This window comes from Oculina patagonica, chromosome 2 (assembly GCF_052425735.1).
Source record: "Oculina patagonica isolate OP01 chromosome 2, crgOcupat, whole genome shotgun sequence".
NCBI classification, from domain to species: Eukaryota; Metazoa; Cnidaria; class Anthozoa; order Scleractinia; family Oculinidae; genus Oculina; species Oculina patagonica.
The window spans coordinates 28,320,977-28,333,937 of NC_135759.1; the positions used below are offsets into that span (position 1 = coordinate 28,320,977).

At 39.5% G+C, this 12,961-nt stretch overlaps 1 protein-coding gene across 4 annotated transcripts; it reads left to right on the plus strand.

Moving 5' to 3' along the window:
- Positions 1–373: 373 nt before the first annotated feature.
- On the plus strand, positions 374–12,408 carry LOC144643919 (uncharacterized). 4 transcript variants are annotated; one of them, XM_078503314.1, is made up of 12 exons: positions 374–672; positions 2,774–2,990; positions 3,310–3,379; positions 4,245–5,373; positions 6,547–6,657; positions 7,167–7,427; positions 7,774–7,863; positions 8,359–8,499; positions 8,979–9,025; positions 9,456–9,504; positions 10,318–10,432; positions 11,055–12,408. In XM_078503314.1, exons 2-12 carry the CDS (start codon positions 2,792–2,794, stop codon positions 11,663–11,665), a joined length of 2,823 nt encoding a protein of 940 aa, XP_078359440.1. In that variant the 5' UTR covers positions 374–672; positions 2,774–2,791; the 3' UTR covers positions 11,666–12,408. The 4 variants fall into 4 exon arrangements, with proteins under 4 accessions (XP_078359440.1, XP_078359442.1, XP_078359441.1 ...); XM_078503316.1 differs by having other exon boundaries at positions 10,318–10,381; XM_078503315.1 differs by having other exon boundaries at positions 374–667.
- Positions 12,409–12,961: the final 553 nt, after the last annotated feature.

The following is a 12,961-nucleotide window of genomic DNA, read 5'->3' on the forward strand; positions in this document are numbered from 1 at the left end:
AACAGCATGTCCCACTTCCAGTAGTTTCAAGCCGTATTTCGCCTTATATGCCGTTTTTGCGCATTCCACCAAACCTATTTTGGCCTTGTGTAAAAAAAAAAAAACTGAACAACAGCGAACAAACAATCAACAACAACAACATAGGTATGCTAATGCACACTCTTTGTCGAGTTATCTTTGTTGATCTTACTTTGAGACTCTTGAATTTAATCTCTTTTCATTATTTCCTATTGGTCATGCTTAATTTTCAAAAACACGATGTTGTTTGCAAGGCAGATTAGCTAGACCCATTGTTATGCAAAATAGGGTAATTGTCGAGATTGATTTTCCGCTAGTTGATTTATTAACTTATGTCTCAGTCCATGTACTTTAGGATCCCCATCATATTTATTTTATGGGAAAGTTCTTAGTGAAACTATCGATTCATAGAGAGTTTATAAAAGTTTTTTGCATTCAGGAAATCGTCGCGTTCAAAGTTTTTTCCGCTCAAGAGCGGCAAGGGTCTGGACCCTAACAGTTTTTCAAGCAACCTTGGTATTCAAGGAACTTGTGTGTACACACATTGAAGAAGAATCTATTTGATCGGGAATAGCGTGTCTTTGCCGTGGATTCTGATGGCCATAAGAGTTAAGGGCACAGTAGATCTGAGCTGTCGTCTCATGCAGTGGTAAGGTAAGTTTGTCCATCTTGTTTACGACGCATTTTGCTGAGGTTTTATTTTCGGACATCTGCAATCAACACGCTGCAACACGCTACAACCTGAACATAAAAGTTCGCGTCAACAACTCCTAATCTCAGGGTTATATTTAGAATTTCGCTTATACGAACTAATCGCTTTTCAAGTTGAACGGATCATTTCATCAGAGTTCCTTTCCATGGCGTAAAAATCCTTAGGAAAACTGAAATGTTTATTGAGAGAAATGCACGGAGAGCTTACAAAATCAAAAGTGCATTTGGTTTTGTATAAAGCTTACATCGATCAACACGTTTGTTTTCTTGACATTTTTATCTGCTTCCCTTTGGCCTTTGAGGTTAGGTGTTAAACGCTGTTTAAAATATTTATAGCAGTCAAATTATACGCCCAGCTGTGGATTACATTGATCGAAATATATCGGATTCGACCTTGGCCCAAATCCTGACAAAAGGTTTGTTTATAATTTGGTGGTTTCATATGATTCTCGAAGTCACAGATTTTAATATTTTTACCCTTTGTTTGTGATTATGATGATAATAATTGTTGGGGCAAAACGATGATACATGTACACCCCGGGGGGGGGGGGGGGCACTCCCATACATGAGCTATATAGGTATGTGCCGCTGTGAAGGGTATGGTTTTCAAGCAGTTTAGTCTGGGATAGGGTATAGAAATCAGAGAGTTTTGGTCTGGAAAAGGGTAGCATTTGCTGGGAAACTGATCGGTGGTATGACGAAATAAGTCCAGAATAGGAATAGAAACTCAGAAGAGAAAGAGGATTTCCTAAACGTTAATAAAAACATTGCGGCATCGTTGTTGACAGATGGTTTTCATTAAAACACTGATAGTGATACAGTTCTAAAAAAATGCAAGACTGGGATAGGGTAGGGATTTTCGGTGTCTAGTCTAGTATAGTGTTGCAAAAATCAGCTGAAAATGGTCTAGTATAGGGTAAGGCCTTCAAATTCCCAGCGGCACACCCCCACCCAAAAATATACAGGGTGCCCCCCCCCCCGGGATGTACACATTTTTTCGCTTTCGAAGTCATTTAGGAAATGAACTAATTAACGGTTAATCATTAAAGCTGGTCAACGTTCCATTATATTAGTTCCATTGTTTGGTAAAGTAACTGCTCAATTAGCTTGCTAAAATTTTCTTTTTTTATTACTTTATTACTTTGGTTGAGCTTTACGGCCTGATTACATGGCGAATTTCAGCCCGGGCTGAAATTCCAAATTCCAGTTTGCCTGGCTGGAATTTTGTTGCTATAATTTACATGGAGATTTTCAGCCCGGGTTGAACACTTTTAAAACTGAATAATTATCGTGGCTGCCATTTTTTTTTCGATGAAGACCACCACTGCGCATCCCTAAGCTCACTTTCAGCCCGGGCTGAAATTGAAAATGCGATTACATGAGGTTTTTCAGCCCGTTTGCCCGGGCTGAGATTTCCAGCCTGGGCGGTAGTTCGGCCCGGGATGAAACTTTCTTCATGTAATTGCAAACATGTTTTTAAGAAGATTTGTTTTGGAAGCCGAGCTGAAATCTCAGCCTGGCAAATCGGGCTGAAATTTCAGCCCGGGCTGAAATTTGCCATGTAATCAGGCCCTTAGTCATCAATGTATCATTTGATGAAACATATATATCAGTGAGGGCTATCTCCTTTTTTGAGAAGTTTGTTTAGGGGACACACACAGAGCTTCACTGGAGATGTTAGATATACCAGTATTCGTGGTATCTTATTGGAATGTTGAGCAAGTTACTCAATGTCAGACTGAAGTTACCTTATTGTTACTTATTTTCACGGAAACTTCATTTCGCAAAAAAGGAACGGGCATATTACATGTTAAACTAGTTTGACATGTTCCTTTGAAACAAAGTAGTGCTAGTTTGACATCTGTACCAAGATAAATATGTAGTAAACTGACGGCATTGTCGATTAATCATAATAAATTATAGGTATTAAAATTTGCGTTGTCATTTTTCGCGAGAACCTTTTTTCATCGATCTTTAATTTCACATTTTTTTTAACAATTGCGAAGAAATGATAAATATAACTGCAACTGTTTTTTTATTCTAGATTCTTGAAACAGTTAGCATGAAGAGGACAAACACAGTACCTTCACCTGGTGCCCAGAATGATCGTCAGGCTTTGTCTAATGATGCCACACCCAAGGGAAGGTACAAGAGTGTGGTATTGACTCAGGGTAGGCGTGGCTTGCCGTCATCCTCAACACTAGCACCAGGGTTTCTACATTCATTTGGGTTTGCTAAAACCAGATCATCATCAGAAACTGGTATGTTTAATTTTAATTTTCTAATTTGTAAGTAAGTATGGTTAAAAGGAAATTTATGGGTCATTTCCAACCCCCTTCCCTCTGATAGATGGCATTATTAATTGATTTACCGGTATTTATTTATCAGGCTTACTTTTTCTTTGTTGTCTTTATATCATGCCAGCAAGGCACTTTATTTTAGCTTGCAGTGCCTAGATACTAGTAAATTTTGTTGACAAAAAGAAAATAAACAAAAAAATAAATTTATTGTGAAGTTTTGAATTTATTTACTTCAAGGTGCTACTCCTAAATATATTTTTCAAATTTCTATTTAATGCAGAAGCTACTGAGTCCAGTGCAGAATCCACTCAACAGACTGCAAGCACACTTGATGTAGATGGAAATTCTCGGTAAGTATATGTCATCAAACCCAAAGAAATAGTCTTTTATGGCCCGCAGAACTACCTTAAAATCAAACAAAATCTTAACATAACTTTACTACTAATGATACAAAAACTCCAAAGTTGTGATAACTAGACATATATTTTATAGATCCCCCCAAAAAGGTTTGTCAAGGATAGGAAAGTTAAAGGTGGATGATTTAACAATAACATAAAAAATACAATGGGATAAAATTTAAAAAAGATGTGCCTTCCACTTATTAATACGTTTCTTTATGATAAAGACTTGCTCAATGGGAAAGACCTGGTTAACCTAAACATATCTTGTGATCACCTGACATAAGAAAGTTTACAAAATGTTCTAAATATTTTCAAAGGCTTTTGTAGACTGCAAATTGAACTCACTGTGTGACCGTGCAACCTTGTCGGACTTTGAATAATTTACTCATGCACAGCAGGTGTCTACAGCAGCTCTTACATCAGCTTGTAATTCTGGTCCTCCAGTGTAGCAGTTGCTATGGTTTTGGGGGCTGGGGGCTTGTTGAAGGATCTCCCCGTTGAGAGAACAATAATTGTTCTCTCAACGGGTAGAGATCCTTTTATCTAATACCTTGCAAGAGCTGCTATGCACAGGCTGGACTACACGAACATTATACCGTAAAATTTGGGTTATTTTAGCCCCCGCTTATAATCCCCCTTGGTTATAGGCCCATCAACCTAGAAACAAAAAAAAAAAATGGTTATAAGCCCCTCCGTTTGTATTACATCCCACCCAAAACCCCTTACAAAGTTGTATAAGCTCAGGGTTTATAACTGGAATTTAATGGTATATTTTAGTAACTTTCTCCTTTGTATTTCATGTTCACAATCACAGATCCGAAGATTCCAGCAGTTCACTGCCACAACTGGAAAACAACTTTAAAGCAGAAAAACATGTTGATCTCTCAGAGTCTCAACTCAATCTACTATCACATAATTTATCAGAAATTGCTGACAGAATATCGCCATCAAAATACGATCCAGTGACTGAATTAACAGACTATGAGTCCTCTGAAACTTTGATAGAGGATAGTTTAGGGCAGGCATCTCAAGCAACATTCTCTAACAGTGAACAATCGCGATTCAAAACTCCATATTCAAGACGGAGAAGGGATTCGAAATCCTATGTTTCTAAACAGAAAAGTTTTACAAGAAAAAGGTCTGAAGGTCATTACAGCTCCCAACAGGAAATGAATAACAATGAGGAAATGTCTGTGGATACCACCAATGTCATTAGCCTTACTGATAATCCAGAAACATTTAAACAACTAGATAGTGAAAGCGACTCTGGGTATAGTTCATCAATGTCGACCTCAATTAGCTTAAGTGAAGAAATTGAAGCTTCAAAGAGGCTCAGCTTGGAAAATGGATCTATTACCGATATTGATACTGATGATCTGGCAATTGGCGGAGATGACCTCGTCAGAAAAATCTCTGGGGAGAAATCAGTAACAAATGAAAACTTTACTCACCCTCCACTGTTACATCGAAATTCAAGCAATCTTGGGGAAAGGCTGGATTCCTTAATTAATGGAGTTTCGACTGGAATGGATGAGCTTAATTTGAATGCTGGACTTGCAACAGGAATGGATGTTCCTTCTCAGCTTAGCTTAGATGAACCATCCACAAGTTTTAAGTTACCTCTTATTGAGAATCCAGGTACAGACCAACCCAAGGTAAAATCAAAAGAACCTTCAGATAGTTTAACAAAACCACCCTTTCCTTTAAGAAAGGATAAAGTGTCTTCCGATGACACTGATTTACCAAGAACTAAAACTGGTAGAAGGCCTGGCCTTTTACGGCGGCGAACTACTTTGGTATCGTTTCGTCCTCCAAAACAAATGACAGTCCAAGAAGGAGAGAGTGACATTGTTGAAATGGATGAAGTTGGCTTCATGCAGTTGTTGACAGATATTAAATCTTTAAAGACTCAGCTACTTAAATTAAAACGTGAATTGCAAGAGGTAAGTTGAAGTTATTTTTACGATTATTGTAAAGATAACTAGCTGAATGAATGCAGTCTGAATGGCCGATATAGCTATGAGCCGCTTGTGCACAGTTCTTAAGGTAGAGGCAAAAGTGCGATTCTTGCTTTCAAGTTCTTCAAAATGGGAGTTGATTGAGACAAGGTAGCAACCTAACTCTGTAACGTTCTTTGTTATGGTCAGCTAATCACAGGAAACTACTTTAAACAGAAACAGGTTGGGTAAGTTTGCACAGCAACTTGTAGGGCCAATTTAGATGGTACTTGGCAGAAATCCCCCAAGGAATTCAATAATATTCCCCTTTCACTCACTTGTACCATTTTGTCGGCAACCTTTGGCCATATTCATGGAGAGCTGTCTTTTATCCAGTTGGGTTTTTGCTCACCCTTCCTCCCCCTGGGTCTTTGTTCCCCTATTGAGGCCCCTCTGCACCCAACTGAATAAATAGTCCCAAGCAGGAGTTTGCTTGAGTGTGTGGCCATTGCCCTCATACCTTCTGGGAATATTGTTGAGTAACTTTGTTGTATACGACAACCTTATAGCAAGTCTGCAAAATGAGCTGTTTTGTAGCCTATAACTTTCTTATTGTCGTTGCCTATTTCACATGAAATATTGTAAGATTTTGAAACAGGTTTAAAAACCCTATGACAATCAGATGTTCAGTCAGTGTTATATCTGGAAGGTGTACACTGTTTTTGCATAGTGTGAGCAGCCTGCACTACAGAAGCCCCATGCGACAAAGTTGTGCACTGTCTATATCAGCCCTTATAAATTGTATTGATTAAAATTAGTACAGGGTTTGTACAGGTCATGGAAAGTCATGGAATTTTAGAATTTCATTTTCCAGGCCTGGAAAGTCATGTGGGCCATGGAAAGTCATGGAAAGTGGTATTAATTGTACAAAATAAATAAAGCAGGTTATTTTTTGTGAAAAGGGTTAAAATGTACCCAAAATCAAGATAATTTTTGCAAATTTTCAAGAAAAATGGTCAAATTTAGGTCATGGAAACTTTGAAAAGTCATGGAAAAGGTCATGGAAAGTCATGGAATTTCAAAAGCTCAAAGAGTACACAAGTGTTTGAATTTTTATAGCATCTAGTACATGAAAACCAGTAGGTGAAGGGTGGTGTTTGTCATGTTTTTATTTTGTAGGCTGATGTTGTCTCTCCTCTGACACATTCACATTCCTGTGTGGTGAGAAGATCGTCAATTTCTGTTGATTCAGATCCATCTCTAGAAAGAGCTGCCATGGTTCATCGAAAGGTACATGATATGTACACTCAAACCCCTATTAAGCGGCCACTTCCTATGAAGCCCCCAGTTATCAAAGTCCCAAAAGTATTGTCAGTATAATAATGTAAATAAAACCCTCCTTTAGCAGCCACCTCTATTAAGCAGCCGCAGACACCTTTTAGCCATCCCAAAAGGGATTCGTCTATTAGAATTTTATACACTTAGTTTCACTGGCCTTGTATTCAACAACCATGTGACAGAGAAAAGTCCCAATTGTGAAGTGACGACTTATAAGAACAATTAAATACACACTTATTATCGTCTTGACATGATTCCTTTGTCACTAAGCTAAAGGATGACCTTTTGATTTCCTGGCAATGAAGTGATGTTTTACTACACGGCCATTTACCATTTCCCCAAAGGTGTCCACTTTATAGGGATTCAACTGTATTATCATACAACTGCAAATTTCAGAAAAGACCCAGACGAGAGAAGGTGTGTAGGTGTTATTGTTCTATTAAGTATGTTTTTATCAACAGCGAATGTTGCTGAGCAGGACAATGACAATGGATTCCACAACAATGCGCGAGAAACTTAACAGAAGAAGTAGATCTTCCACTTCATCTGTTGGTGAAGAAGACGATAGCTTGGATGACATCACAGAGCTGTCAGAATCCTCCAGAACAGCAAATCATGCCGAGCCTGCAGTGGCAGCTACAAATGAAGCAAGTGTTGAGGAAGTGAAGAAACTGCGTGAAGAACTTGGAGAAGTGAAAAACAAGCTCATTGACATCACTCAAGTAAAGCCATTGTGTTTTGTAATAGCTGTTGCATTCCTAGTTCCTTTTGTTGAACTGTTGCATTCTTTTGACCATATCTAGGATTCCCTTAAGGGTGATAAATATGTATCCAGTTTTTTTTGGTATCCAATTTTTACCCAATTCTACCCTGTTGCAACAAAAAAATTGTCATTGTCTAGCATCCTAGATCAATAATATACTCTCAGCCTGTGTATTGTAGCCTATGAATTAGCTTAATTAGAAACTTAGTTTTTAGACTTGGTAACAAAAACTGTTCTCGTGAAGTCTAAATTGGCCTTGTTGATAGGATTTCCAGTAACTACTACTTCTTGGCGGTTTCTTGCAGGAAAGAAACTCACTGATGATAGCAAGAGAAGAACTCGAACATGAACTAGACAGCAAGAATCATACGATCAGAATGCTTCAGAAACAACTGGTGAGAATAAAAGCAACTTTTAAAACTACTGGTGTAAGACAAGGATACCTTAAATGGGGCGGTAGCACTGGGATGACTGGAAGTACAAGCTAAAGTGCAGTCAGTGCCCTTGAATTGGGTTTTTAGCCTGTTGTTTTCTGTTAGCTGTGAAGTAGCACAAGAAATGACTATAAAAATGGCGAGTGGTTCAAACTGAATAACTGAAATTAGTGAATAGGCTACATGCTCTAAGGTGTGACTTGCACTTATTTGAGGGCTGACTTAACACAGAGAGGTACACTGTAACCTCATAGAGGGTGGGAGGGGGGGTGGATATTAATAGCCCTAGTCAATTTAGGTACCGGCCTTCGAGATTAGTTGCAGGAATGTTGAGATGCAGCTGTTTGCACAGGCTAGTAATCAGGATCGTGTTCCTATAATTGGAACAGGTTTGGAAAAGTTTAACCCTAACAGTGGGGCTGACTGACTTTGACGTTTAATTTGTTGCATTATCAGGAAGCTCAAGATAATCGAGATGAGATAGCTTACTTCAAAAGACAAGTGAAGTCCCTGACGGATCAGATACAACAACAGCAACAGAAGATCACAGAACTGAGATATCGATCTACCAGCCCGGGTCCTGTTCCCTTGGGAACGGTAAGGGTTATCGGATACTTCCCTGCTCAAAAGCTCCGCTGGTATTTTTCATTTTCTAAGAACCCGTTCTAATATGGACACATAGCTACTACACTCAAATTTTTGTGTTCCACTGTTGTTGCAAAAATAAGAATACGTTAGTCTGAAGTGGATATATCTGGGTTTTGAGGTGACGTGAAAAGTATTATATTAGGTACTTTAGCTGTGCTGTAATTGAATCAGTAGAGTTTCAAACTCATGACCAGTTAGTTGCTATAATATATGGATTACACTGTTAGCTGGTTAGAGTTTCAACTTTCTCAAAATATGAATTTTATCAGTTATTACATCAGCTCCAGTTGTCATCTCCGTGTGCCGCCAGACAGTTTATTGCAGTTCTTTTTTATATAAAGAATCTTTAATCGGTAGTTAATTCTTAGTTCCTATTGCTAGTTGCACTCAATTCAGTGACACTGACGTAACATTTTATTGCTAAACAGGTTCCAAACTTTCAGAACAAAAAGGAAACAGTAAAAGCAGACATCAGGTTTGTTCAAGGGACATGTGGATTGTGGAAATTTTCTTAACTTACAAAACATCGCTCTATTTATCTATATTTATTCCCGGCGAGAAAGACGTCGAATCGTCCTGAAAAATTCCATACTAGTTAAGTGTCTCTGATTGGTTTTTGAATTCTCCCGCTCAAGTAGCAACCAATTAGAGGGTGCAACGTCATCAGTATGTAATTGTTTGTCTCAAATCTTGGACATCTCTCTTGCTGGGGATGTCAGGAGCCGTCAGCGTTCACCCAGGCTAACAAAAGAGTTTTTCTTTTTTAATTAAACGCGAGCTTGCGAGCTTTGTAAAATGAACTTCGGACGAATACTGGATGGCATTTTGTGTTGATTTGCATTAGACCCTATGCTATACGTCAGTACCAAGCGTTATGGAGTTACTCTCTCTTCTTCTTACTCCAGGAACCGTCTCAGAGATGCATTTGTGAGGCATTTGGGGGAGTCATCAAAGGTTAGTAGCTCGTATTAAAATTACTAGTTTTAGATAAGTGGATTAACCCAAATAACAAGAGCACTAAGTCGACTTTTGAGACAATATCAATAAATTGAATTTGAAGGTAAAACAGGGAGACAGCACCAAACGAAGTCCCTTACTGGGGAAAAAAGGCTTGGAAATTCTTCGGAGATATTTAGAAAATAGAAAAGGGTAATAGGAAGATAAATGGAAAGAGTCCTTAAGCTGTGCCACGGATGGTAGCAGGTTAAGCCAAAGTTTTTCAAGTTCTTCGTTTGTTGCCCACTGTTCACCATCCTTGTGGTTTTTTTGGTCTTTCCTTAGTAAACTATGACTGTGAGGTTTACCTTCGAATTAAAAGTAATTTTGTATGTTAAAAAAGTTAACATTGCACCTCTCTCTTCCTTGCTTCCCTTATCGTAAAATTGAGCAGCCTATTCCAGGCGTTCGTTAGCTGGTTAGTTGGGGATTAGTGTGAACAACGGCGAGTGGAAAAGGAAGAGGCTGGCGGCGTCTGCCCCGCCCCTTTTTTTTTCTCGTCTTTCTTCTCGCCCCCCCTCTTATCCCAACCCCCCGGGGGCCATTATTTTTCACTCCCCTTTCCCGTTCCCGCTTGACTTTGAGCTCGTTCCTAGCTCTTCTTCTCGCTTGTCACAGCGAGAAGAGCCTGCGAAAGAGGCAAATTCACCACCACAGCACTGTAGTTACTTTAAAAATCACTTGCACAATATAGAAGTCACGTTCACCGAGCACCACACATTTTTCATTGATCATGTAACGAGTTGTATTCATGTTGCGTCCTGTTTTCAGAGTCACGTTCAGCTGAGTAAACACCTCCTGAAAGCGGAGCAGAACATCACCATGGCTCAGAAAGGTCTTAGCTCGTTATATTCACCTCACGCCAGCACAGAGCATCTGCCGAAAGGTGGCTTCCACTGCACTTTACATCAGTCACGGTTCATCCCCCTCTCACAGACGTAGCGTTCTTTCACTTGATCGTCACGCAATATTTTCTCTTTTAAAAAGAGTAGCATTGTTTGACAGTTCTCAGCATAGGCTACCTCACAGTATCTGCAGAAGCGTTGCGTGACAAGCCAAAGTTCGTCATCCTATCCCTGAGCACTGTCACACAATGCTATTTTGAGAGAAAACTTTAGCTTTGCACCACGTTTCATCAAGTTTCTTTTCCACTTCACATTTTTGGTACCATTTTCTCCATACACTTAATTGTGTTGATGGCTTTATACTAAAGCATTAAGACATTTTCATCAGTATATCATTTGATGACAGTTTGTGTGCGTGCGTTTGACAAGTATTCTTGATGTGCCCCGGCGGATATTGATATAGTCCCCTTTCCCTCCCAACTCACCCCGCTACCATTGTTTATGAAAGCCTAGAGTTTATATGCGGGATTGTGCGGTAGCTCGTTAGCCAAGATAACAGTAGTTTGCGTGACGTTTTAGTCTGCCTCGCGCACAAAGGACATTATTCGTGTCACGCTCATTTCTGCATTGAAAACTCATATTCGCCGTTGCTTTCTGTTTCAGACAAATCGAGACCTTCGTTTGAAAGATCCGATTCTCAATCAAGTGTCGAAAGAAGCCAAGAGGATTCGGACGGGCGAGAATATGAATCGGATTCTTCAAGATCAAGCAGACGAGGCATCGCACCCTCGCGAACCGAACGAAACAGCGAGGATTCGGGATCAGAGTCAAGAAAATCTGGGAGAATAAGGCGCATCGCACATCCAGGCGCCTCCGCAAGTCAAGAAGAATCCGATGGAAGGATGTCGGATTCAGATTCGGGAAAACCAAGCAGACGGCGAGTGGCATCTCCACCGTTTGACAAGGACACTGAAAAACTCAACAGCTCAGATTTAGGGTTAGACTCGGGTAAAACAGGAGTACAAATAGAGATAACAGACACTGCTAAAGCAAGCAAACAAAACGCGACACCTTCCGCGCAACGGACAAGAAAATTATCACGGTCAAAGTTATTAAGCAAGATAGAGTCATCTCCACTGTCGCATTCATGGACACCCGGTGCGATTGAAAAGATTGTAAAATCGTGGAGGGAAACTAAGTCGCCTGAAGCACAGGATAAAACTAAAGACGATGACGGTAGTCTTAAGCCAGTGTCTCATGTTCAGTTTCTTTAAAGAGACTATGTCACGGCCGGATTTTAACAGATTTTTGAACAGCCCAAATTCATATTTGTGTCGTAGGAAAGCTAAAAATAATGGACTAATTTTAGTTTAGAGCAGTAAAACTATTGAAAAGCGCGTTTGGCTGCGGATGGCTCGGAGATGGAAATGGATTGCAATTTGAAAACGTTAGCCGAAGTTTGATTTCTAACCCCAAATAAAGGTTATATCTTCTGTTAAATGTTCAAAGACAATGTTTTTCATGGGTAAACTTGCCTACCACTTATTTCAGAACAGTTTAGACCAAAATACTGCGAAATTCCCGTGACATAGTCCCTTTACGAACGACGCTTGACAGATGCGACCTAATGGTTTCCAGTTGACGTTATTTAGTTGATTTTATTGCTTACAATATAAAAAAAAGTTCAAAATAATGACCAGAAACGATAGGAAAATACAAAACAAAAGATATGGTCTCTTAACGGACCGTGGATGGTAAAACCTTGAACAGATTGAAACGGAATGCAAACTTTTTTTAGCGTCATTTTTACGGTAATTTTTATAGAGATACAGTGTTGCCTACAATGGTAAGAAATAAATCCTGCTTGTTGTCATTCTACTTGAGATTTTTTGTGGAACATTTTAAAATATTTCAGTTTGGAACTCGTTATCAAACAAGTAAACCAAGAATCGCCGAAATAGCGTAATTTTTATAAGAAAAGAAGAGTATAATAGAATAAAACAAAAGTTGAAATGTGGGGCTGTTCTATAGTAAGAAGACTGAAACCTGGGAACAAGAAAGCTGTCTCAGTGGCCCATATCTGTGTTGGATAGTCGGGCAGTAGAGGACACCCTCAGTTCCTACAACTGAACTGCCTCGCGAGTCCCGTCCCGTCCCGTCCCGCGCGCGGCCTGGAAGTAATAAGACGGCCCTATGAGAAGACTTTCCAACTTTTTCAACTCCCCAAAAATATGCTTCCAACGTAGAGCCTCTTAGCTCGTCACACAATCTTCTCCCATGGCTCACATTCGACCCGCAAAGTTTAAAAAAGATTCACAGCACCACCATGCCACCCTCATTGCCAATTTAATACTCTTTCAAGCGTCTCCCGTGGGCGGGCAGACTGATAAAACATGGAGTCAAAACAATTGAGGTGTCATGGTGATACTTGATTTCAGAACTTTAATTTTGCGTTAATCCGAACGCCGTGAAGGAATTTCGTACTGACTGATAACAAAATGATCTCACGTTCTAAAATGCAAGGAAATAAGCTGTCGGCACTGATAAAAACAAGAATGGTGTTCGGGCAG